This window comes from Polypterus senegalus, chromosome 3 (genome assembly GCF_016835505.1).
Source record: "Polypterus senegalus isolate Bchr_013 chromosome 3, ASM1683550v1, whole genome shotgun sequence".
Lineage (NCBI taxonomy): Eukaryota > Metazoa > Chordata > Cladistia > Polypteriformes > Polypteridae > Polypterus > Polypterus senegalus.
Window position 1 is genome coordinate 24814691 of NC_053156.1, and position 26390 is coordinate 24841080.

General features: G+C 38.4%; 1 protein-coding gene across 2 annotated transcripts in view; it reads left to right on the forward strand.

The window, feature by feature from the left end:
- Nucleotides 1-26390, forward strand: part of LOC120524931 (collagen alpha-1(II) chain) — a 101769-nt gene that overhangs the window by 69196 nt on the left and 6183 nt on the right. For both annotated transcript variants that reach the window (XM_039746805.1, XM_039746804.1), the window contains 15 exons: nt 3015-3068; nt 3479-3523; nt 3845-3943; nt 6372-6479; nt 7788-7841; nt 7937-7990; nt 10991-11044; nt 12152-12205; nt 12357-12464; nt 13112-13165; nt 18346-18399; nt 20326-20487; nt 21002-21109; nt 22872-22979; nt 26051-26104. In XM_039746805.1, coding sequence (XP_039602739.1) covers nt 3015-3068; nt 3479-3523; nt 3845-3943; nt 6372-6479; nt 7788-7841; nt 7937-7990; nt 10991-11044; nt 12152-12205; nt 12357-12464; nt 13112-13165; nt 18346-18399; nt 20326-20487; nt 21002-21109; nt 22872-22979; nt 26051-26104 — 1170 coding nt within the window. The remainder of the gene's footprint in view (nt 1-3014; nt 3069-3478; nt 3524-3844; nt 3944-6371; nt 6480-7787; nt 7842-7936; nt 7991-10990; nt 11045-12151; nt 12206-12356; nt 12465-13111; nt 13166-18345; nt 18400-20325; nt 20488-21001; nt 21110-22871; nt 22980-26050; nt 26105-26390) is intronic.

Sequence of the window (26390 nt, forward strand, 5' to 3'; positions counted from 1 at the left end):
AATGTCAGTGCCTGACCTGCACGATCAACGTGCCCCTTGTGTTATCATGGGCTGTGATTCATCTGATTCTGCATTACCTGCAGTTCTACATAGTTTGGGATTATCTGCAAACTTAACCAGCTTGATATTTATATTCTTATGAAGATCTTTGATATAAATTAAATGAGCAGCAACCACATGACTGACCCGTTGGGGACACCACTTTTAATATCAGTTAATTCTGAAATCTTCCTTTTACCATAACCCCTGGTTCTTGCTGTTTAACCACCCTTCTATACACCCTGCTCCTTGAATTTCTATTTCTTTTAGTCTATTGCCTAACCACTTCTGTGCTACCTTATCAAAAGCTTTCTGAAAATCAAGATAAGTAGTATTATGCAAACCTTTTATAATCCCAGCATGACGTGATCTTCCTATCTAAATCCACTGTTCACTATTACATCAGTCCCTACCATGTGATGTTCCATCTCCTCCGTATTAATTGCTGCCATTAACCTCCTTAGTGTTATGTTTCCCAACCAGGAAAATGCACAAAAAAACATTGCCTTTTCTACAACAAGAAAAAATGTTACTATGTATAACAGAAACACGTTAATACCAAGATGTCACTAAAATTACATAAATACAGTGGAAAAGGTATGTTGTACTGTCCACTGCTGTACTGATGCAAATTTACGACACATCCTTCGTGAGATATGTTTTGAAACAGTCACTAACACACAACCCAATGTTGCCATCGGGACAGCAGAAGTGTGTTTCTTTCCTTACATTTCTTACAGTATTTTATTTATTTTGTTTTTTTGCTACTTGCACATGAGAGAGTAGAAAGACAGATCATTGCACCCATTGTATTATTGTAGTCTACCACAAGGTTTAGTTACTTTCCCCTCATTTCCCTTGACACAAATATTGACTGTTGCCTCATTGTGGACAGTGCTTAGTGGGCTAACATCGTGCTTGTCCTTGCATTTCATTGCAGTTATTTTGCCTTTTTGTCACACCGCTACTGTTGCACCATAGTGAAGCTTCACATGATCGGATTCACTGGGCATATCACAGTGGTTTGGTCAGACAATGCAGTATCATGCATCTGTTTCAAATTCTGGGTCAACGCCTGATGAAAAATTCACATTGTCATCACTATCATTCGAGAAATGGTTCAGCATCAATTCATTTCAAAACTGCTCTTACGGCTTTTTGTTTGCCATTGTCTTTTTTTGTTGGAGCCTCATGAGCATTGATGAGTTACCTTACAGAGTCACCATTAAGTGTCAAGCAAAATGACACCTTTTATTGGCTAACTAAAAAGATAGGCCCCTTCTTCAGGCATAATGGCTAACACGGTACAACACCCTAGTACTACATAAAGTGTCAGAAAGCGATAAATACAGTAATCCCTCCTCGATCGCGGGGGTTGCGTTCCAGACCCCCCAAGCGATAGGTGAAAATCCGCGAAGTAGAAACCATATGTTTGTATAGTTATTTTTATATATTTTAAGCCCTTATAAACTCTCCCACACTGTTAACATTATTAGAGCCCTCTAGACATGAAATAACACCCTTTAGTCAAACGTTTAAACTGTGCTTCATTACAAGACAGAGATGGCAGTTCTTTCTCACAATTAAAAGAATGCAAACATCTTATCTTCAAAGGAGAACCGTGAAGAGCAGATAATGTCAGAGAGAGAGCGCTCGCTAAGAAAAGCAAACAATCAAAAAATCAATACTTGCTTTTAAGTATACAAAAGCACCGCGATAAAGCGGCATTTTGTAGAGGAGCGTCCTATCTTCTAGGCAAACAGCCACTGTGTAAACAGCCCCCTCTGCTCACACCACCTCCGTCAGGCAGAGAGAGCGAGAAAGACAGAGAGAAGCAAACAAAACAAGCGCCACGCGGGAAGCATATCTTATAGCATTGAGGAGTTTTAGTTAATATGTAATACATGCTCTGATTGGGTAGCTTCTAAGCCATCCGCCAATAGCGTCCCTTGTATGAAATCAACTGGGCAATCAAACTGAGGAAGCATGTAACCTAAATTAAAAGACCCATTGTCCGCAGAAAGCGCGAAACAGCGAAAAATCCGTGATATATATTTAGATGTGCTTACATTTAAAATCCGCGATAGAGTGAAGCCGCGAAAGTCGAAGCGCGATATAGCGAGGGATCACTGTATTCCTCTTTTTGCAGCATGATGTTATTTCACCCACTAGATGGCATCAGAATACCGTCCAAAGAGCTGTTCAGGCTTAACACTAGAAAGCGCATCATTATGTCACCCTGAGTCAGATTTAATTGTAATTACGTATAATTCCAAGGCTGGGTTAACCCCAAGGAGGCTAGTAATAACGGATGGAAGTTATATACTGTACATTACAATGATCAGACCTCAAGGCCTCATTCTGACACTACACTAGTCACTTTACATGCAAAGAAAGGTTGCTTATGTGTTTTTATCATACAAGCCTTGGAGAGTAAAGTGACTTCAGATGGTGTTCACAATAGAATTAGGTTATATAAAATCATATTTACTGCTCCATTGTTCAACACTGAATTTGAGAATTTGAGGGAATGACTAAATGTGCTTGCTCTTCAACTTCAATGTATATGTAAATAACAGGTATTATAAAATTTTAATTGTTTGTGGATTAATGGAGGGATGTTTAATCATCTGTCTGAGCTCCATATGTAAAATATTTGTATAAAATCGCACTATAGCTATTTCATTGTAAAGTATCCTAAGTTAGTTGTTATTGTAGGGAAAAAATATTATTTGATTGGCCTGCTAGGAATTCTACAGGACAAAGCAATATAATCTATACTATAATAATTGTATCTCTATATCTTATAATATGTAGGGCATGGCTGTTGTTTTTTTAAGCCACTCTTGATTATCAACTGTTAATGATTTAGCAATTTTTCAAGACATAACTTTAAATTTACATGTATTACCTGTGTGCTGCAATACAGGAACCCCATGCTCATTCTGGATGTTTTGTTTTTTATTTTAATACAGGGGCTGCCCGGACCTCCTGGCCCACCAGGTGAAGGTGGCAAACCCGGTGACCAGGTTAGTATTCTGAACATTTCAGATTCATTTTTGTCTTAATAAGCTAAAGTGAAGTCTTCAAGATGAGAATCATGTGATCTGGTGGACATACAGCATGAAAGAGAATTCCCCATGATTTGGCAGTTTTACGTATTGATTAGCTGCAGTCACAACTTTGTTTTTAGATGTTAACCATTAAATTAGGTGGGTCTAAGATTGATGGGGTCTTGCCTTACTGCATAAGTGATGTAGATGACTGGATTCACCTAAATATTTCTAGATTGGCAGCCTTTTGAAATTCCACACCAAACATTTGTGAAGGATGGAAGGAAATTAGATGGGACTTAGAGTGCTGTTTTCAGCTATTGCTCTTTAGTGGAGGGGCAGGTTGTGTTAACTAACCCCATGTTTCCTTTCTCTTTTCTGTTTAGGGTGTTCCTGGAGAAGCTGGTGCTGCAGGTCAACCTGGTCCCAGAGTGAGTATCGTTTGAACTTCTTCTGTTCTTTGCATGTGTGCCATCTCCTCACACACAACAAGAGAATGTCTTAAATGGACTAATAGATCCTTATCCAATCAGAGCATCATATGTTATATTTGATAAGGAGTTTATGAGTGATGCTTACTTCAGTTTTCAGTTAGATCCATTTTTACTTCCATTGTAGCTAAGGTCTATTTAAATGGCTAATTTTTACACTTAACACACAAACATGGCTTGTATATTCTTATCTCTCATCTACATTGCATGTTTCAGCTGCTACTCTGGCTAACTAGTACACCCTTTTTTCCCTCCATGCAGGGTGAGCGTGGTTTCCCAGGTGAACGTGGAAGTCCAGGACCTCAAGGTTTGCAAGGGCCTCGTGGATTGCCTGGTACACCTGGCACAGATGGTCCCAAAGTACGTATCCACTGAAAGTCTGCCCTGTGAATTATATTTTTTTCTGCCTACCTCCAATTGCTTCACTAACCCTGGGCCTTGTTTTCTTTAGCAGAGGAGTTAACAGTCATGTTTATAAATTGTGCCTTAGTCTTATTGATGAATAGATAAATCAAAGGGTCATTTCTATTACATACAACAAAAGGGAATAAATATTTATTTATGTGTTTGTGTGTATTCATGATGTGTATATATATATATATATATTATAGTAAGGAGGAGACAAAATGGTGTCAAAGTGTTGGGGCACCCCCCTAGGCCCAATATAATTTAAATAAAGAACCAATGAATAGCACGCAACAAGATGTGGATAACATCCTTTCAGAGATGAGAGCTCAAAATTGAACTGACTCAAAATGGACGAACATCTAGTCATATGGGTTCCAGGCAGGAAGGAGCAGGTTCAATAGAGCGGATAACAATAGCGATGTCAGTTGTGGAATGGCTGTCAATCTTACATTCACCAGAGGGAGGGAGGAAGAGAGAAGTCATTAAAACACAGCACCGACCCCTAGTTCAATTGGTAATTGCAATCACCAGAGCCCTTCAGCTGTTTTCCATGCACACACACACGACTGTATACATATATACAGTACCTACTTTTGCAGTGGAATCGATAACTTTTCAGGTTAGGATAGTTTTTTCACAACTGATAAACTGGTTTCCAATTACAATAATGATTTACATAGTTTACTAGACAATCTTGCTCCTTTAAAATCTGCTCTGCTGCTTGGTCACTCCAGAGCTAAGTCAGCTTAAAGCTAAAGGCTGTATGTAGACTGGAACGTTTGTCTGCTAAGACAGGGTTTGTTAAACATAAAAATGTATCATAATCATTTACTTTTTTATGAGGGTGTTCTTTCTACTGCCAAATTTGCCTGTTGTACAGAACAGTTTAGGTTAGGTGAAGGGAATTCTAGAGCTTTTTATTAACCTTGTACCTCACCTTTACTCCACTGCACAATGTGATAGATTTTATTACGAAATTCTTTAATTGAAGAATTAGCAATATTCTCCAGCAACTAACATCATCGGTATGTACACTACACAGTACTCTTAACCTTGCCTCTGGAAGGCCCTGCTCAAATTCTCTTTTGACCTTAACGTGCCCTTCCCTTCAAATCTCTGATCTCATTAAAAAATCTTAATCTTCCACTTCTCACTTAGATCCACTCGTTTGGTAAAAGCCTGTCTGCCTTCTATTGTCTCATTATTATCTGATATTGTACATTTCATTGTTTTCTTCTGGTTTTGTTCCTTCAGCTGTTAAGATGGCTGCTGTAACTCCTGTTTTTAAAGAAACTAGGTGCTGACCCTGATAATTTGAACAATTTTTGACCAATGTCAAATCTGCCATTTTCATCTAAAATACTTGAAGAAATATAATTGCAGCACAAGTGCAAGTGTATTTTGTTGATAATGATCTATTTGAGCAGTTTCAGTCTAGTTTTTGTTCTTTCCATAGTACAGAAACAGCTTTGGTTAGAATAACTAATGATTTGTTAATGGCCGCTGACTCTGGGCTGCTTGCTTGACGTGAGGACAACATTTGATACAGCCTCCCATACTATTTTGTTAGATAGATTAGTCTTACTTGAAATCTGTGGTATTTCTTACACTTGGTTTGCATCATATCTCTCTGGTCGCACACAGTTTGTTCAACTGAAGAATTATAGATATCCTCATATCCTCATCCTCATTTAATTCTGGGATGGCTTCTTTGCATTTGAAGTTGTTTCTTTGGGCTTGGAAAAAGTTCCAAATATGTAGAAAACGACTGAATTCTTTAATGTATGGTCTGCTACAGGACGCTAACAGGTTAAGAAAACCTGAAGTTAGCTGGACGTATGCAGCAAGAGTTATTTTAAAATCATTTCACAAATTTGTTACCATCTAGTTATGGTTATTCACTGTATGGAACCTGTTATGGATCTAAATGGATGAGGGTTCTCTTTGGAACCTTCATGTGGATGGCTCTTTTGGGAATCAAAAATGGTTCCCTTATTTTATTGCATCACTCTGAAGAACTGCCCTAGCACATGTATTTTTAAGAGTGTACCCGGAACTTGCCTTACCTGTTTGATTATCAGGATGAGTTTAATCATATAACAATCAGAACTGGTGCAAGACTAATTATAAAATTAGACCCCAGCCCCTCAACTTCAAGAACTTGGTTCATACCTTGCACAGGCATGTCCTCTGGGCCATTTAGTATCACTCACAATATGAACATCTGCACGTCAGTGTATCTGGCAGTGTTTGTGTGCCCTTGGAGGGATTGAGGGATTGCTGCACCAACCATTACTGATTTTGGTCTAGTTTCTAATAGAATAAATGTGATTAGATAATTGAAATATATATTTATATATTTTATTTTTTATTTTTACAGGGTGCAATTGGTCCAGCTGGTGCTGCTGGTGCTCAAGGACCTCCTGGTCTTCAGGGAATGCCTGGTGAGAGAGGAGCAGCTGGAATCCCCGGACCCAAGGGTGACAGAGTAAGTGCCCCCAAGAACACACAATAATATAAAATGTTACTATGAAGTTGATGTAGATTTTAAAAACAGATCAGACAAGCAGAAGTGAAAATCCATCCCATGGGCTGCATTTCACAAACCTGGTTATGTATCTGGCATTGATGGCATTGATGTTCCAGGTACTCCAAAGACACTAAGAGAACTCCTGTTTGGCTGCCATCGGGAGAACGCATTCAGTGTTAGGGGGTTTTGCAACCAACCACAAGAGAAGTCTGTCTAAACAAGATAATTGTCTCATTATTATCTGATATTGTACATTTCATTGTTTTCTTCTGGTTTTGTTCCTTCAGCTGTTAAGATGGCTGCTGTAACTCCTGTTTTTAAAGAAACTAGGTGCTGACCCTGATAATTTGAACAATTTTTGACCAATGTCAAATCTGCCATTTTCATCTAAAATACTTGAAGAAATATAATTGCAGCACAAGTGCAAGTGTATTTTGTTGATAATGATCTATCTGAGCAGTTTCAGTCTAGTTTTGTTCTTTCCATAGTACAGAAACAGCTTTGGTGAAAATAACTAATGATTTGTTAATGGCCGCTGACTCTGGGCTGCTTGCTTGACGTGAGGACAACATTTGATACAGCCTCCCATACTATTTTGTTAGATAGATTAGTCTGGCATTGATGGCATTGATGTTCCAGGTACTCCAAAAGACACTAAGAGAACTCCTGTTTGGCTGCCATCGGGAGAACGCATTCAGTGTTAGTGTTAATGATAAACACCATTAAAAGCCTGGCCCAGAGTGCAGGACCTCGGTTCATGTTGTGCAAGAGCACCAGCATGCAGTAAGAGTGATAGAGATACAGATCAAGCACATTTATGTTTTAATGGACAGTTCCTGACTTATTCAGGGTTTGTATTCCTGGAAAAGCTACATGACATACTTAATGTAAATAGTAGATCAGATTTGCACATATTATTCCAGAATAATAACTGTATAAGGACATGAGAGTAACGCACAATAACTTCCAGCTATAATATGCTGTAAACTTTACATGTTTTAACACAATACCCATGTATATGAATAAGTCTCTGTCAAAAGTAACACTGTAGAAAAATTTATAAAATAACAAATGCAAACAAGTAGTGATTTTGCCATCATTATAGTTTGTAAGGTCATCAGATTGTCATGGTGGGTCACTCGTGATCTTTTTTGGGGTGTGAAGGGAAGTGTCACGGCTTTGTAAAGTAAAATATGGAAGACAGTGAGATTTGCTACACAGCTAAATGCATCTAGAACTTAAACTATTAATTGATTTATCTTACAGGGTGATCTTGGTGAGAAAGGACCTGAGGGTGCTCCTGGCAAGGATGGTGCTAGAGTAAGTATTCCAGTCTTGGCTATGAGTGATTTATAGGTGACACGTCCTGAAATTTCCATCCATTTTGTTTAACTTCTGTCTTCCTTTTTTTTTAGGGTTTGACTGGTCCAATTGGTCCTCCTGGCCCAGCTGGTCCTAATGGCGAGAAGGTAATGTATTAGAAGATCTGAAAATGCCACACAGAAACCATGCTGCACCCTTTTGTCTGTAGACCATTAGAACATCAGACAAATTTTTTGACAAGAACAGGCCACGTAGCCCAACAAATCTCACCAATTCTTTCTACCTAATTCCTCGAAAACAACATCAAGTTGAGATTTGAATGTTCCTAGAGTCCTACTGTCAACCACACTACTTAGTAACTTATTCCATGTAGCTATAGTTTTCTGTGTTAAGACAGATTTTTGAAAAATTTACCTTTAAAAAATTTTCCACAGTGTTCTTGTTGAACTCACTTTAAAGCCACAGTCTCAATCCGCTATACAAATTCCTTTCACAATTTTAAACATTTCAATCATGTCACCACTAAATTGGTGTTTACTTAAACTGAAGTGGTTCATTTCCTTCAGTGTCTTCTCATACCTCAAACTCTGGAGTCCCAGAATTGGCCTGGTCACTATTCTCTGAACTTTCTCTAGTGCTGCTATGTCTTTTTATATAACGCAAAGACCAAAACTGTGTGCAGTACTCCACGTGAGGCCTCACTAGGGTGTTATAAAGCTTAAGCATAACTTTCTTTGACTTGAAATCTCTACACATCATGCTAGATTCAGATGGCCTAAAAGCTGTAGATATTTCACATGAATTAGATTCCCTTTGCTAGTTATAAAATTAAATTTCTTGTTGGTAGGCAGTATTAACCCAAGGTGCTTCACCTTCAGTAACAGCAGAAATTTGAACCCAATTATAATGAGCATAAAAAATATTATAGAATGGTGTTCACTGTTAAAAAGCACTATATACGTTCACAAGGTTATATATTCAACTCTTAGCATCAGCTGTTTAGGCTTGAATGAATAAATTGAACTACCAGTGGTCATAATGATAAAGCGTGTAAGCATTTTAGGATGGCAAACATTATGTAAAGCCATAATAATAGATTAATATTCCCATAGGTTTTGCAGCCCCTGTGCTCTTTATGCTAACATGTGTTTCTATAAGTATTGTGGTCCCCTTGTGCCCGTGGTTTTAATGTAAATTCCGAAATGGTTCAGTCTCAGGCTCTGATTATCTTAGTACCAGGGAAGCAATTATGCTGTGCTTTTAAACCAACCTGAAATGGTTAAATGGTGTTCCATGTAGCTATTAAAAGTTTTAATTTTGTAAATAAAGTTGGATTAAGACGATTCTGCAAATAGAATTAGTGAATAAAATGCTTGTTTTCAGATGTCCTTTGATAACATTTGATAAGTGTGGCCTCCAGTGTCTAAGATAGTAGACTATACATCAGAAGGATGATTGTTCACTCCCATCATTGATTCTGTTTATGACCTTAAATGAGTCACTTAACCCACCTCTGCTCTAAATATGGTGGCCATAACCATAAAATGCCATGCAATGGCATTCAGTGTTGATAAGAACTAAATGCAACCACAAGATTCACTTTTCAGTTTACATCCATGACTCAGTATGTGAGGCTCAGTCTACCACTTCACCATCTAACATTGTATGAGTAGAAATATGAAAATAATGTACCTGTAAAAATCAGGACATGGAGGTCCGTTGTTACAAGGTACTATGTAAGTTATTTTTTTTCCATAGTTAATCAGCGCTGACTCACTTCATGACAAAGCTCTCACACTGTTGAAATATGGAAACCCTTCATCTACTGTACACTAGAAATTTCTACTGTATGTAACTATACACACATACACATATAATTTATACATACATATACATACACAGGCGGCACGGTGGCGCAGTGGTAGCGCTGCTGCCTCGCAGTTAGGAGACAGGGTTCGCTTCCCGGGTCCTCCCTGCGTGGAGTTTGCATGTTCTCCCCGTGTCTGCGTGGGTTTCCTCCTGGGCACTCCGGTTTCCTCCCACAATCCAAAGACATGCAGGTTAGGTGGATTGGCGGTTCTAAATTGGCCCTAGTGTGTGCTTGGTGTGTGGGTGTGTTTGTGTGTGTCCTGCGGTGGGTTGGCACCCTGCCCGGGATTGGTTCCTGCCTTGTGCCCTGTGTTGGCTGGGATTGGCTCCAGCAGACCCCCGTGACCCTGTATTCGGATTCAGCGGGTTAGAAAATGGATGGATGGATATACATACACACACATTAAGCAGGTTAAGAAAATGGATGAACGGAAACATACACGCACCAAACTATAAGGCTAATACTTTTTGTACTACTGTATGTGCTTTATGGTCAGTACTCTACATGTTTTATGATTGTGCACCAGTAGTTAAATAATCATTTTATTTTACATAACAGTATAAAGATAGATTGGGCTTAATTAAATGATTAGTCTCAGCTGCACATGTATATTATTGCCATACTTTATATCGTATGGTACTAGCAGCATATTTTTATTATTAACTTCCAGTTGTTGTAAGTGGTCATTATTTGTTATTAGTCACTTTGGATAAAATCAAATATTAATGAATGCACAGAAATCTAATCTCTTCCCTTTTTCAATACTCTTCAATGTTCTTTTTGGAGAAGTGAACACTAAATGGTTTATATAACCTCTGTGCCGGCATTCAGTCAAGAGTGTATGTAACAATAAGTTGTATTGTACAAGTCAAGAGATACTTTAGCTAAACATCTGATGTTGTCCACACAAAGGCCAGTTTCGGGCATTTTCTAGCTCAGAAGAAGACCATATTAATGTATATTTATTATTTTTGCTGTGTAGCCTTGGTCACAGATGTCATTTGCAAGACTTAAAGTTTTTCAGCAGCACTAGGAATTTAGGAGTTCATATAATACTCAGCACAAATATTCACAAATTCTCTCAAATAGAGAGAAACCTAAGAAAACTTTACTAAACTGCCTATGTACCTTGAGATACAACCAATGGTCTCCTGGTTATTTATTTATTTATTTATTTGTTTATTTATGTATTTAACTCAAGATGTCATTGTTCAGATTTAAGATCTGTAATTTACAGAATGTCTATTAAACTTTACTTTCTCATTTCATCTTTTAGGGTGAATCTGGACCTTCTGGTCCTTCTGGTGCTGCTGGTACCCGTGGTGCTCCTGTAAGTTTATTTCTTTGTTGTTATTTCTTTTTTCTTTTGACCAAAACTTAATATTCCTTAGTATGTTATACATTTTTACCAACATATCATTCATAAAAAGAAGCCACAGAACGCTTAATAACATAAATACCTTTATAAAAGAATGTTTTGGTGACAACAAAGTATTGAACCCAATTTTAGTTGATCTTGTGCTACAAAAACAATATAAAATTTGAAAGTTAATCATGCTCCTTATGAGGAGATAGGATCATCATGTAGACCATTCTGATAGCTGTGCTGGAGTTTGATGCCAACCAACCTGAGTGAAGAAGTGTCCCATATGGTTACCTGAACTGCCCATTTAAATTAATAGAAACTGTAGCTTCTGTTCCAACCACAGTAGAGACTGAACTGGTTTACTACTAGTGGACAAGTTAGCCAGGTTGTTGGAATGGCCACTATGACCATATTGGGGTTTGACCATTGTTCAGACCATTGTGGGTATACCTGAGAACTGAGGGCTGAGCTATTTTTACAGTTGTTTTTAGACTTGCCTTTTAGATCATCTGAAGAATGGAATATTTTTCAGTCGTTTTTGCCTCCAACATCTATACTAAGTGAAAGGAGGATTTGTCATGCAGAGAGTATCTGAGGGTAGAAATGTTGTTCACATCATAATAACTCCTGGACCAGCCTTAGAGACCACCTAAAGGTTGAATTGTTCAAACCAGTGAGTGTTGGACTGGACTTTCAGATCACCTAAATTTTGTACTGTTGTTCTGTACTCACTGGGAATTGGACTAGATGTTTCTACTATGTGTTGATAAGAATAGACATCTAGAGTACATGAGAATGGTATTGTCTATCAGGTTCAGCATGTTTTGGCCTAGCTGTCCAGACCAACTAAAGGTAGAATTTCTAATTGGATCTTTCTTGTATTCTACTGGACATTTGTGCTACCTGAAAGCAGGAATGATCATCTTGACTGTCTAGGGGTAGGAATGTTCATCAGATAATCCTACCTACTAACCTGGCCTTTAGCACTACCTGCAGGAAGAAGAGTTGATTCTTTGTAGCTGAGAAATAATAATTTCCCTTAAATTCTGATTCTTTTCCTTCCCCTTGCAGGGTGATCGTGGAGAGACTGGGCCCCCTGGACCTGCTGGTTTTGCTGGCCCCCCAGTAAGTAATTATTGCTTCTCTTTAAAAAATGGTTTAAGACTGATTTCCAGAAGACAGAAAGGAGTGTGGTTTTTCATGACGACAGCAAGCAAATCCAGAATCCAAGTAAAATAGAATTTTCTGAATGTTTGTTTCTTTCATACTCTTATAGGGTGCTGATGGTCAGCCTGGTGCCAAAGGAGAACAGGGTGAGGCTGGACAGAAGGGTGATGCTGGTGCCCCAGGCCCTCAGGGTCCATCTGGAGCTCCTGGCCCACAGGTAAACTAACTGAACATGAAAGTCTGACCCACAGTTAGAAATGATCTGGTATGTTGACTTAAAAAACAGCTCTAAAATATTAGATACCATAAAATGGTTCTGTCTACTGTATAATAAACCTATGCTATTGCATTCAAAGAGATGCATTATTAGTAATAATCTTCTATTGATTAGATATGAAGTGAGATTTAAAGGATAAAATAAGAAGGCGAGCTGCTTAGTTTTAAATCGTGGATTCAGATGAGGATCAGTACTCATCTTCTTAATCATTAGACACCTGAAACATTAGGTAAACGTTTTTTCTAGTAAATCCAAGAGTGAAATATTTATTTCTATCTGATTTCAGTGTAGTCTAATTTTCCATTTTGCCCTATATTCAGAATTATTGTTGCATTATTGTTGTTAAGTACTACACTATGCAATGCTGTCTCCTGTCTTCCTATACTTGAACTGGTCAGGCTAAAGTATGCCTGTGAAGACAAAGCAAACTGGTATAAAGGGATTAAAAGTGAAAAGTGTGTTTAAAATAAATTTCAGTGATCATAAATTGTGTAAAAATATGTCATAAAAAAGAATGAAATATTTAAATTTACGACTTTATCTTATTATTACATAAAACATTTCCTTTTGCCTTTCTTTTATATCAGGGACCTACTGGTGTGTCTGGACCTAAAGGAGCACGCGGTGCACAAGGACCTCCTGTAAGTACACATTTGAATTTTATTAATTCCATTTGTTATATAGTTCTCATTTAGTTACCCCAAAACTTGATAGATAACACCTAAGAAATATTGTTCAGTCCAAAAAAGAAAATGTTTTTGCTTTCTGTTCACACACACAAACACAAATGGAAAGAGTAAATTAAATTAACAAAGTTCCACCTACCCCATTACTAGAAAGGTTTAATTCCCATAGGAAAATGTTGCGCTCAAAGGTTGACCTTTGATGGCTTATGAGACTTAAAGGAGATTCAGAATCAACTAACATTAATTAGGAGAAATAGCTTTAGACAAAAATGAGACATGAGATTCAACTGAGGTAAAAGAAGACAAAACCGAGAATGTGGTTTGAAAAGCTTATTTTGTGAGGTCTATTTCTAGCCTAGACTCTCTGGTGTTTTTCACTTGTTGTTGGACAGAAGCCTTTATCCAAGGTGACTTATAACATTTGAGATACAATTGGTTTCATTTCTTTAGTTTTTCCCACTGGAGCACAGGCAGGTGAAGCGATTTGTTCGTAGCTACATGGTGTGAGCAGTGGGATTTAAACACATAACCTCAGGCTTGAAGTCCAATGGCATATTGCCTGCCTTATCTTCCAGAGTGAATGTGATCTAATTGGAGTGTAGCGATGTAAATTAGAGCAATTAATAGTATTATTCAGAAGCAACCACTACGGTTTTGTAATCGTAATAAAGTGTTTTATTACCACTAATACCTTTAAATATATTTCGCCATTTATTGTTGTGCACACAATGCAAATACATTCAAATTACAAAAAAAAAAAAATGTCAAAACACTATTTGGAAAGTCTGAGCCCCTTGTGTGACTTTGCTGAGATCTCTGCTAATTCTCAAGAGGAGACACTTGTGCTATTTTTGTCTGGAGAAAAATATAAGAAGCATGAGACAAAACAGAATGTCCATTTTATTTCTTTGTGATCTTGTTGTTGTCTAGGAGAAACCAAAATGATATTAAGTCTTTCAGGGCTGATGTCGACTTTTGTCCAAATTCAGCGGTAGAGGACAATAATCGTCTGTAAACTGCGACGAAACTCGCCCTTATGTTTTAGTTTGACTCTTCTTGCTAGAAGCACAGTTACATAGCTTTGTTGATTTGACCTCGATTCCCTGCGCGTGCGTGAATAGCGAAGAGCAAACAACCTCTACAATGGCATCGACATCTGGCGAGAGACCAAAGCGAATGTGCCAAGCAAAATACTCCATGGACGTTTCACATAATTTCGTTGAATAGAACTCTGACTTTTCAGACTCCAAGTTTGATGCAAGTGATCTGGAGATGGATATTGAAAATGAAAGTGAGGTACCAACATCGTCTGATCGTGGTGCTGAACACTTCCGTGTAGCTGATGCGCCTACGGCAGCGTTCGTCTGGGAGGGCCACCACATATGATGACAAGAGGTACAAACCAGATTGCATTCCTGCTGACCATCGAGGCGCCACTGCCGCCAGAGATGCCAAACATGCGCCAACAGCAGCTGCAGCACGTAGCAACAGACGTTTTATGTTGATTTCCGTGTGAAACAATATTCAGCCCTCAAAGAGTTATTATTATTTTTGGATTTTTTCATTCCTATGGTTTGGTAGTTGAGCCGCTTACCAACAAAACCTACAAACTCCTCTGATTTGCTGATCATTTAAAATCTGGTTGTTGTTTTTTTACCACCAGTGAAATGTCAGCTCATGGCTTTGTCCTCAGGAATTCTTTGGATCCCGTATTGACGGCGTCACACATCATCTGAAAGGATTTAATTGGAACAGGTTCCTGACATCTCGTTAGAAGTGCTGTGGCACTACATACAAATTGGAAAACGTCATTTTCAATAACACTTTTCTATAAAGACACTTGACAAGTACAGACTATAGTGTAATAGTATACTTGTTTTTAGGGATGGTATTCATTCTGAAAAAGTGCAGCATAAAACAACTTTCAATAGTATGCATCACTGCAAGGTCCTTTACAAATGAAATCCACAGCAAACTGTTTGCATATTTTTGATAATATCCACTAAAGAAAAGAGCTATATAAAACAAATACTTTTATGTATGTAGTGCTTGTCCATAGTGAGCATCCTCCAAAAATTGTATATGTTTTGGCCTAGCTGTCCAGACCAACTAAAGGTAGAATTCCATATATAATGGAAAAGCACAGTATAAAAGAGCCCTTAATTTTGCATAAAAATATACAATTCTAAGGTGCATGTTATTGTGCATCTATATATAATGTAGCGACCCGTGGTTGAGTCTTAAAGTTTTCAGAGCCGAACTCAGCCGTGCACTTCTCCCAAGCTGGTCGGCCAGCGGAATGCCAGCGCTATGCACGCAGCTGTACCTAGCTCATTAAGCCAGTGAGCACTCGTGTCCCATACACTGCACGACTCCGAGTGTCTCGGCAATCATTGCTTAGATGAAATCTTAGCAATAAACAGCTCTGTCCTGTTGTATCTCTTTATTAAGCAGATAGTCAGAAAACAAAGCTCAATCTCATTGCATAGCCATTGCCAGGGTCATTAACGAAGCCACCTTTCTCATTGATGGTAACTATTTACAATTTAATAACCCCGGACGGCAATAACCCAAATCCACCCCATCAGTTGAACACAAACACATACAACAATTACAACAGGAACAATAATTTGATTGCCTTGCTAATTTAACACAACAGTAAACTTTACATAAATTACCCACAATGCCTCATGCCGCCAGCGCTGGCTGCCGGGTCACTACAATATGTTACTGGCAAAGTATGAAAAGCCGGCATACTATAGAATACCTAGGCATTGTATATAATGCCCGGCGTTTTTAGGCAATGTATGAAATATGAGAATTATTACACACTTTCCCTAGGCATTGTATAGAATGACAAATGCTATTTAGGCAAAGTATGAAAAAAGGTCCTGATAAGGCTATTATATAAATGACGTGCATTCCTCAAAAATACAAATGTTATTCTGAAAAAAATGCCATTAAAAGTGCCATTAAAAAAAAAAATATTCAAAATACGTAAAGAAAAATGAAAGTTGTACAAAACAAAATTTATGCCTTTCTTATTAAGGGAAACAGAATTTTCATATAAAAAATAAGAAATTAAAATTAACCTACTTATTGCAACATGGCAGGCTTGAATGACATTTTATTACATTTTTCACGCAAAGACATTTCATATTTTGGCACTTTGTTTTGCACATATACATCTGACGAATCCTTGGCCGCTTCCACTGGACTGAGCAATTGCAACTGACCGGAGAGGAATTTCATGGTCAGGAATATCTTCAATTCTAAGCAAGTTCTCAGGGCATAAAGTGAATTGTGATCTCGCATATACTGGTTTTAAAATTCCTTCAGAAGTTCCAAGTCGGTAGAAACCATCCTCTGTCACACTCATTACAACTGCCAATATATTGCGCGAATCACCTTCATGGAGCACAGTAAAAAAAAACAAATTTTTTGTTGAACAAATTTATGTAAAATTGCGTATTTTGACACTCCCGAATAAAACGCAAAGTGCAACTGAGAAATTCTAAGCCTGAGGCGCGCGTTAAAAGTTACGTGCCTTGCCACTTGATATTCGAAACGAATCGGAGATGTATTTCATATTTTGCCAGTTTCTCATTTGGCATTCTATAGAATGCCTAGGAAATGTGTGAAATATGAATCGTTTCATACATTGCCAGCTAGTTTTGGGCATTATATACAATGCCGGATTTCAAACTTTGCCGGTAACATATATATATATAATTCACTAAGGCAAGACAACCATGGAAAGCACGCCGGAAGGGGCGTGGATTCACTAAGTGAGACACCTATGGCGCACGCAGGAAGGAGCCACGCCCACCAACTCCTGGCACCTCCAGACCACGTTGACTGTTCATAGAGGCATGTTTCTCACGGAGGTGAATCACCATATGCAGCGTGTAAAACAGTTTGCGAGGGGTATCCCATGGGATCCTTAAAACGTTCCTTTACAACCAAGGTTAAAACACAATGAAGTAAGCAGTCTTAAAAAACGAATTTTCGGTTACGACGCACGACCGCCTGCACCATAGCAAACTGGTTTACACGCTACATACAGCAATTCGCATCCGCGACAAACGTGCGTCTTCTTAGATGCTCCTGCAGGAACACAGAAAGTCCACGTGAGTCACAGTTGCATCTGGACTGTGCAAAGATGACAACGACTCAAGTGACGAGTTGGAGGTGGACACATGAACGATGGCGGTCCGCCAGTTTTCAGTCACGGACGATTGTGTGTTGGTTCGTTCCGTGCGATGTTGCTTTTCTTGCCGATTTATTGCATTACCGATTTTTCAAATGTTAATTTTCTCCCTGTGCTTAAAAATCATTAAAAAACCGGCCTGATTATGCGGCGTATGGTACGCCACGGGTTGGCTAGTTTCTTTATATTTACATGGAATAAAATCAAGTGAAGTGTCTGCATTCAGAGTCACACAATACTCAGAATGGCCTTTCCTTCTAGCTTCACGGTATCTACTTTGTAATGAGTCCGGTTGTGGGCAAAACAACTCTATAATGATCTTTCTAGTAAGAATCCATAAGTTATATGAGGTAAATTGAAAGCTATGCTGGAAGCTGAGAAAGTAGTTATTAATAACTGATAGACTTCTCTGCGGTGGGTTGGCACCCTGCCCAGGATTGGTTCCTGCCTTGTGCCCTGTGTTGGCTGGGATTGGCTCCAGCAGACCCCCGTGACCCTGTATTCGGATTCAGCGGGTTAGAAAATGGATGGATGGATGATAGACTTCTTTTATGTTTCTAAGGTTTTTGAACATTTAGGGGAAAAATGACACTATGCTCCCTATTAGGTGAAAGAGATCATCAATCCAGCATGATTTAACATTGACTCCTCAACAGATACACTGGTGTTTCTTAGAAGTTAAACCACATTTACAGGAGATAAAGTCCATCAGTGATCATATATCATCACCAGCCAGATTGCTATTGTACATTTCCTAACCGGAAGGAAGGGAACCACTGAAATGTGAAGACTTGTTCATGTTCTTATTTCTGACCATTTCCTGACACAAGCAGTAAGCCAAACACAATGCCTACAAGTGGCGTTCATATCATATGTTTCACCCATGCTTTTTATTAGCAGTAATTCTTTTTTTTTTTCTTAATAGGGTGCAACTGGTTTCCCAGGTGCTGCTGGCAGAGTTGGACCTCCTGGCCCCAACGTAAGTGACCAACGTTAATTAAAAATTTTCTATGTAATTGGAAAGTATGGTCCTTCTACAGTCCAAAGATACCCATGTACAATATGTTAACCAGCAATTCTAAAGGTGGTCATTTTTATTCAATGAAGGTGAATTTCAACATGCCCTGCAACTGATGAATGTCCTGTGCAGGGTTGCTTATTTTCCTCCTGCTCCTGTGTTTCTGTACTTGATAAATAAATGGATGGGTTTTTAAGAAGCGGATCTCACTGTCTAAACCTAATAAAGAGGAACTTATTACAAAAGTCATTAGTTATGTTTTTGGAATGAAGTTACTATTCACGTTTTTATGACATTAGAAAAATCTACACAAGAACAGGCCATTCACCCCAACAGAGCTTGCCAGTCCTATCCATTTAATTCCTCCTAAATAACATCAGGTCCCTAAAGTCTTACTGTCTACCACACTACTTGGCCACTTATTACAAGTGTCTATGGTTCTCTTTGTGCGAAATTTATCCTTAACAAGTTTACAACTGTTATTTTGTGTTCTTGATGAACTCACTTTAAAGTAACAGTCTCGATCCTCTGGACTAATTCCCTTCGTAATTTAAAAAACTTGTAAAAGTCGTGTCTCAAAAGAACACAGTAATTTTAAATGGCTGCCTCATGAAAAGAGTTCTTCTCTTGGCCTAGTCACTGTCAGTGAGGAATTTGATTGTTGTCAGCGTAATCTTTCACTTAAAATTTCCAGAATAAACAAGATAACTGGTGCATATAAACTGGCGTAATGATTTTCGTTTGCCCTGTGATGGCTTGACGCCCTCACCAGGGCTGCTTCAATGCTATTCTGATTCTGACCCAGACACTGTTATGGAGAACGTTAGTGTATTCTCCTGCTAATCCACTTTCCTTCTGGTGGAAATATTGCATTACTGTAACCTGCAGTTGACTGGTAGAATGGAAAAATTCTGGTTAGTATATTTAAGTTGTCCTTTTGTGTATTTTCACTCTTGTCGTCAAACACCCTCATCTGGTTTCCTGCAGGCACTCATTCGAATGAGGGGAGTAACAAGGGTTACAAACACAAAGGTGGAGTGGTGGCTCTGAGGCTAGGGCTCTGCACTGGCAATCAGAAAGTTGCCGGTTCGAATCCCGTAAACGCCAAAAGGGGACTCTGCTCTGTTGGGCCCTTCAGCAAGGCTCTTACCCTGCAATTGCGGTGCTATATAAATGCAAAGAATTATTATTATTAAAGCACAAAAGGATGATACATTCTATTATTTGGTTTGGCCTTTAAGCTGAATTCACCAATATCGCTGATTGAAAGGGATATGCCTCTAAATTTCACTTTGCTGTGTTGCCTTTGAAAGATCCATCATATAACACTGCTGCTTCTCAGTTCCATGAGATTGAGGTAAATCTCGTCTCCTTCGGTGCGTGAATTTTGCATTTTCTTCCCACGAGTATTTTTTCTCCATTTGCTACAGTTTCATTCCACATACCAATAATGTGTGTTTAAGTTAATTTGACACTGTACACTCTTAAGTTGGTGCATTACCAATGAGTGTTCGCTACAAAGGAGTGGCATCTCATTCTGCCTTGCGCCTGATGCTCTTGGGTTGGGCTGTGGCTTTTGCAACCTTAATTTGGATCAAGCAGGTTCAGTAAATGGGTGGATGTCTTATCTAAAGGACTTATCATTTTTGCACTAAAGGATTTATAGTCCTGCCTAAGATTGCAAAGGATTGTTGTAATATTACTATCTTCAGTTTCTTCATCTTTGGCTTGGCTGTTGATCAGTTAGTCAGCTACCTAAAGCCAATAGATGTTGGAAAATTTTTTAAAGCATCTTCATTCTGTTAAAGTTACAGCAGGAAAAAAAGGAGTTCAGTCTTAACCTTATACAGATTTCCTGATGTTTGTGCACTTTCATTGGTTTAACAGGGTAACCCTGGACCACCTGGTCCTCCTGGAGCTGCTGGAAAAGATGGACCCAAGGGTGTTCGTGGTGATGGTGGTCCTCCTGGCCGCCAAGGAGACACTGGATTGCAAGGACCTGCTGGTACTCCTGGAGAGAAGGGTGAACCTGGTGAAGATGGTCCATCTGTAAGTGTTTAATAATCTATAATAATGGATTAATAATATTCATTTTTCTTAAAAATTAGCATCACCAAAATCTGTGTAGAAATCAGAGAATGAAGGCAAATACAAATGTTGCGTTCGGTATTAAGAAAATATTGAGGTACTGCTGAGATTCCTGTCCTCCATGTTCCTCTTGGGAATATTTCCATTCTGTACATACCCGCTAGACATCTAAGGTGGGACGGAATTGAATGTCTGTCAGTGCTAATAAAGAGTGACTGCTTCTCCAACACTTTTGGAACGGCTCACAAGCCAGACTGCTAAATCCAGCTCCACTTTTCTGAAATAACCTAAAAGATGACTTTTTAGACCTAATTTAATTTCTTATGCCCAACTCCTCTTATGTCAGCTGCTTACGGTTGTCCCTTAGCATCTGTGGAGGATTGGTTCCATTCTTCTGATGCCTCCATGGCCATGTCATCTACCGTGGCTAAGTTCTAAACAGAGACCTTAATGAAACCCTTGTGCTCTTTTACAGGGTCCCGATGGTCCTCCTGGTCCTCAGGGTCTGGCTGGTCAGCGTGGTATTGTGGGTCTTCCAGGCCAACGTGGTGAAAGAGGTTTCCCTGGACTTCCTGGCCCAGCTGTAAGTACTTTCAAATTATTGTGATGGAGGGGAGTCTGAGAAGATAAAACCAAACAGAGTGATATATGGGTTGCTCATACAGAATAAAGTTACAGACTGGCCATCTTCATTAGCGATCAAGTGTTGAAAATGTGAAAGAAAGACTCACTTGGGCAACACAACTGTCAATATTTCATTTGTCTAATGCTTTTTACATTGAGCATGAGCTTCACACATGATAATCGTTTTACACAACATGAGACGGCATGAGACAATACTCTTAGCCTACGATACAATTCATATTGCAATTCAGGCCTCATAATACAATATTCCCACCATATAAAATTTTCATAAAAGAAATGTGCTATATTTTAGTGTTACTTATTTTTAGTCATTTATCAATCAAGATGCTTAAAAAATAATCCAAATCAGTACACAAACACACATACATTTTAATCTATTCTTTTGCAAGTGCTTTTATTGTAAGGTAATCTTAAATATTAACATTAAATATTTGGAACTGCAGTAACATAAGATGTGTTTTGTGTTGATCAGCACATACAAGTAAGAATTTCACTCTACTATGTACATGTGGTTATAATGACCCTATACACCTAAAAAACTATAATAAGTTACTGCAGTGCAAAACCATCTAAATATAAAAGTATCTTTTTCTTCTGAGTTAACATCAAACATTTCTCCCACAAACAATTGTCATTTTATTTCCTGCTTGAATATCTTACTGACTGCAGTGGGCTGGCGCCCTGCCCGGGGTTTGTTTCCTGCCTTGTGCCCTCTGTTGGCTGGGATTGGCTCCAGCAGACCCCCGTGACCCTGTAGTTAGGATATAGCGGGTTGGATAATGGATGGATGGATGGATATCTTACTGACCTGTGGGTCCCGACTAGATCGTTTAAGAACTTATAATGTTAAGTTTTCTTTTAAGAAACATGACAATGTCAACCCACTGTGACAAACACTCATTGACTGGGTACAGATGTTGCATGGACAGATATATGATTTGACCAGAAAAGCAAGCATTGGGAATTTAGCTGCTTTCTCTCTCCGCCATGCTAGTGGACTGCTGTTGAGAGCAATGCAATGTCCACGTACATATATTGATCTCTGAAGCATCTGTGGCTTGTGAGATCTGCAGTGACAACAGCTTGCTTCTCCCACTAGCATTTGAGTATATCATGAGAACTGTTGTGATACAATAATTTGATTTGAAAGCAAGCCTGTGAAAGCAGTGGTGCATTTATGAAATAATGTTACCATTTGCCATACTCATCGGAGGATACAGCAAACTAAATTAGGTACGTGTGTGAAACCTGTGGCCTCAGCTCACTTTCATCATTTGTTAATGATGTTTGTGTTGTGTGCCGTCAACTTTCACCTTCATTTTATGGATAGTGGATAACAGCCAAAGTGCAATCAGTTAACATGTTATACCTTAGTTCTAATTGTCCAATCAGATTTTAAATCCATTAAAATCCCTTGTTTTCAAAAGACATTTTCATTTGAGTTCATTTGTGTTTCATTTCAGTCATGACGTAATGTCATGCAATGCATGGTACAAGGCCTTATTTCATATTAGCAATGTTTTGTATTGTAAATTTTATCTTCTGCCTAAACATGATCCATTTTTCCCAAAATATTAATAATTGTTTCTGTTAGTTAAGATAATCTCATCATGTTTGAAAGACATATGGAGGACAAAATAGGTTCAACAGTCATTTTGGCTGAGATGTCAATTTCTAAATCATTTTTTTCTTCCTTATAGGGTGAACCTGGCAAGCAAGGTGGTCCTGGAGCTGCTGGAGACCGTGGCCCACCTGGGCCTGTTGGACCTCCTGGTTTGACTGGACCTCCTGGTGAACCTGGAAGAGAGGTTAGTGCAGGAAAATAAAACTATGAAAAGCGATAACAAAACAATGACATCACATAATCTATTATGTTCTTTAGCTTGATTGTCTTTTTAGAAACCATAATTACAAGAAAACAATCGGTTGAGATATAACTAGGACTAGGTTGCTCTTTTTGGTTATAAAATTATACCGTACCACTTAGTCACTATGCGATCCCTGTGTAGCACGCAAAGATGTCTTCAAAGAAATGCTCTTGTAAAGCATGTTAAGGCCAAGAAATCATTCTAGCAGGAAGATGATAAGCAAAGGAAAATGCTGTACATAAAACGACATAAAGCATCGAGTGACAGCCTGTGAAGTTTTATGGAACAAGAAGCCTAGAGTTGAAATGTTAGGCTCACCAAGATCCCAATATGTCAAATGAAGTGTTAGCAAGAAAGTACATTTATGCTTACTTACAGCCTTCTGTGAGGCAAGTTGGTGGATCAGTCATGGTGTTTTAGCCAATACATCTGGACAAAGCTGATGGAATGATAACTGCTGAACAGTAGAAACAGATTTTGATTCATCTTGCTGTACCTTCAGAAAAACAATGTATTGGCAAAAACTTCATTAGCACAATAACAACCCTAAACATTCTTTAAACACAACTGGAGTGGAAGTTTCTAAATGGACCACAAACAGTATTAGACGGAGTACCACTCAGTCCCAACTTCAATATAAGTGAAGGAGTATTTAGACAGGGAAAGGAACATAGAACAGCCAACATCACAAGAAGAGTTGTGGTAAATTCTGAAGGAAGCTTGGAAGAATTTACCACAGGACTGCATTTTAAATGATGCAATTTGCGTTCTAAGAGAGGTCAAATAAAATACAAAGTTCTAAAAACACAAGATATTCTTACAGTATATCAATGTTCATTTCTATTTATTCTAATGTAGATTGTGTTTTCACAGACAAATAACTTCCATATACTTATTCTCTTCACTCCAGTCGAATCATAAGGTGAACTCAAGAGCACCTCATTTCGCTTAATCTTTTGCCTTTGCTTCTTCTTTGCCCCAGGTCATTCCCGGCTCTTTCAGTTGTCCCTCTAGGGTACTTTGCCTTCTTTTTTTTGGTCTCTTACCCTGTGATGTCCATCAAAAGGCTATATTTTGTGATGATTGTTCCTAGCATCCTTAATATTTGCCCTAATCTTCTCAGGCGTTGTAAGAAATGGCAAGTCCTTGTTGGAGAAACTACCCGTATAAATAGCATTGCACATAAATGACTTGGAGGCCTAGGAATTTTTGCACAGCGTGATATGTCCTTTTGTTCTTCACCTTTTTTGTTTTGCTGATATTGTGGATGTCAACTTTTCTTCTGTTACACAGCATATCAGCTGTTTAATATGTGTACATGGGGTACACTTAGACACAGATTTTGCATTTTAAGAAAATATTTCATTACCCTGAAAATGAGTTGAGTAAGTTACTAGTGTGGATGAAAGTGGTATATTGGGCACCACTAAATCTTGGCTTGAATTAAAATTGATAAGCTGGGCTGAAAGGCCTTTCATATCAAATTTTTTTTTTGTACGATTTGTGGACAGTGTGAGCCCCTGGTAGTTAAGGGGTTGAACCATAAAAGTGCAATGTTGTGCAATGCTCAGGCTCAGTTTTTCTTACGACCTGACAGAGTTACTAAGTCTAACAGGTCTGTTTTTTTAAGGCAATGGAAACAATTGTAGTATTGGTGTCTCCTACTTATAAATCACTGTTGGAGTTCTTTTTCATTGTCTGAGTTTGGAGTTTATTGTTTGACTGCCACTGAACCTACACAGGTGGTTTGTGGCTGAAGTTATGCTATAAGGTTATACATATATAGAGATGAAATGTATCTTGTATCTACTTTTCATGCAGATAAACTTGTTTTCAGCCATCTAAATAGAGATGAACAGTGAGTGGTGCTCAGTAAAATCAATAAACCTAGTATTGTGTGGCACCTTGGACTGTAAATGTGATAAAGCTGCATAGCATGACCATGTGCAACTTCCTAATCTGTAACCCAGACTATGACTTAAACACTTGGTGTGAGTAAAGATGAGGGATTACAGTAAATCTGACACCTTGGGTTTCCCAGCCATCATTATTGCAACTTTTTTGTTATCTTGTTTTCTTTGTAACTGCTAGCTGTGAAAGTGCTATATAATAGAATAACACTTTGATGATCAGATCCACACTAGTCTACCAGAATTATACATCTGAGATGGGTTCTGTTGTAAGCTTGCCACTGTCCAGTAGATTTCGATTTCATTTCTTTTTGAAATACAATCTTCATTGAGTACAAGAAGATGAAATGAGAATTTCAGCTTGTTAAGGTGGACTGTAGCATTGGCTACTGATGATCTCTCACTGTCATTTTGTGCAAATGAAAGATATTTATTATATATTTAACTCTGAGTACAACTATAAATATTCTTTTTTTTAAAAATCCACTTTGATTGAGGGGGCATCTGCTCCATCTGTTAACTATAGTTCTACCTACAGTAAATGGCACTTCAGCAAACCACAGGGTTCATAACCCCTCACCAACTCATTGTTTTTCCCTGATTCTGTTTATCTACAGTGCCTTGGGATGCTTTTAACAATCAAGTGACACAATATAAAGTGTATTTTCAGAAATCGTCTAACTGTTGCATTAGATTTGAAAGGAAAGGTCACCATCTTTCAGGATTCAGGACTTTCTCAATAAATCTACTTTGTAGATTACACTTCACAACTGGTAACAAGACAATGCAGATTGCAAATTGAGTCTTTAGATTGGCAATTGAAAATTACACTTTTTATATTTATAACATGATGCCAATGAGCACTGTAATAAAAAATACTGAAGGGGCAATATTTAGACTGATAACTGAAAGAAGAGAAATACTTTGTTATTGTCTTTATCTTATATTCCACCTTTCAGTGATCACTAAGGCACAATATTTGTATTAATAACTGCAGTACAAAGATAGTCTGACTGACTGTCTGACTTGCGAGTCAAGAATCAGTGACATAGTGAGTTGATGTTTCCTTTGTATCTAAATGGGTTTTCCTTTCCTTCTCAGGGCAATTCCGGATCTGATGGACCTCCTGGCAGAGATGGTGCTACTGGCACGAAGGTGAGTTTATCTAGGATTTTTTGACCACATAGTCTTCCTTCAACAAACCCCTTAGCTCAAAAGTCATCTTGGAACCCTAACCCTCTGGTGCAAAATTTTAGAAGCTTTGTACCAGTGTCTCACTTGTGTTCTGAGTTATTAATGAGGAGTACACCAGGATAGCGAATGGACATATTATATATAAACAGTGATAATTACCATGGTCTGCAAGTTTTAAGGACCTTGGTTCAATTCCCAAACAGTGTGCCCGTGTGATGTTATCTATGTGAATTAATAGCCCCTATAC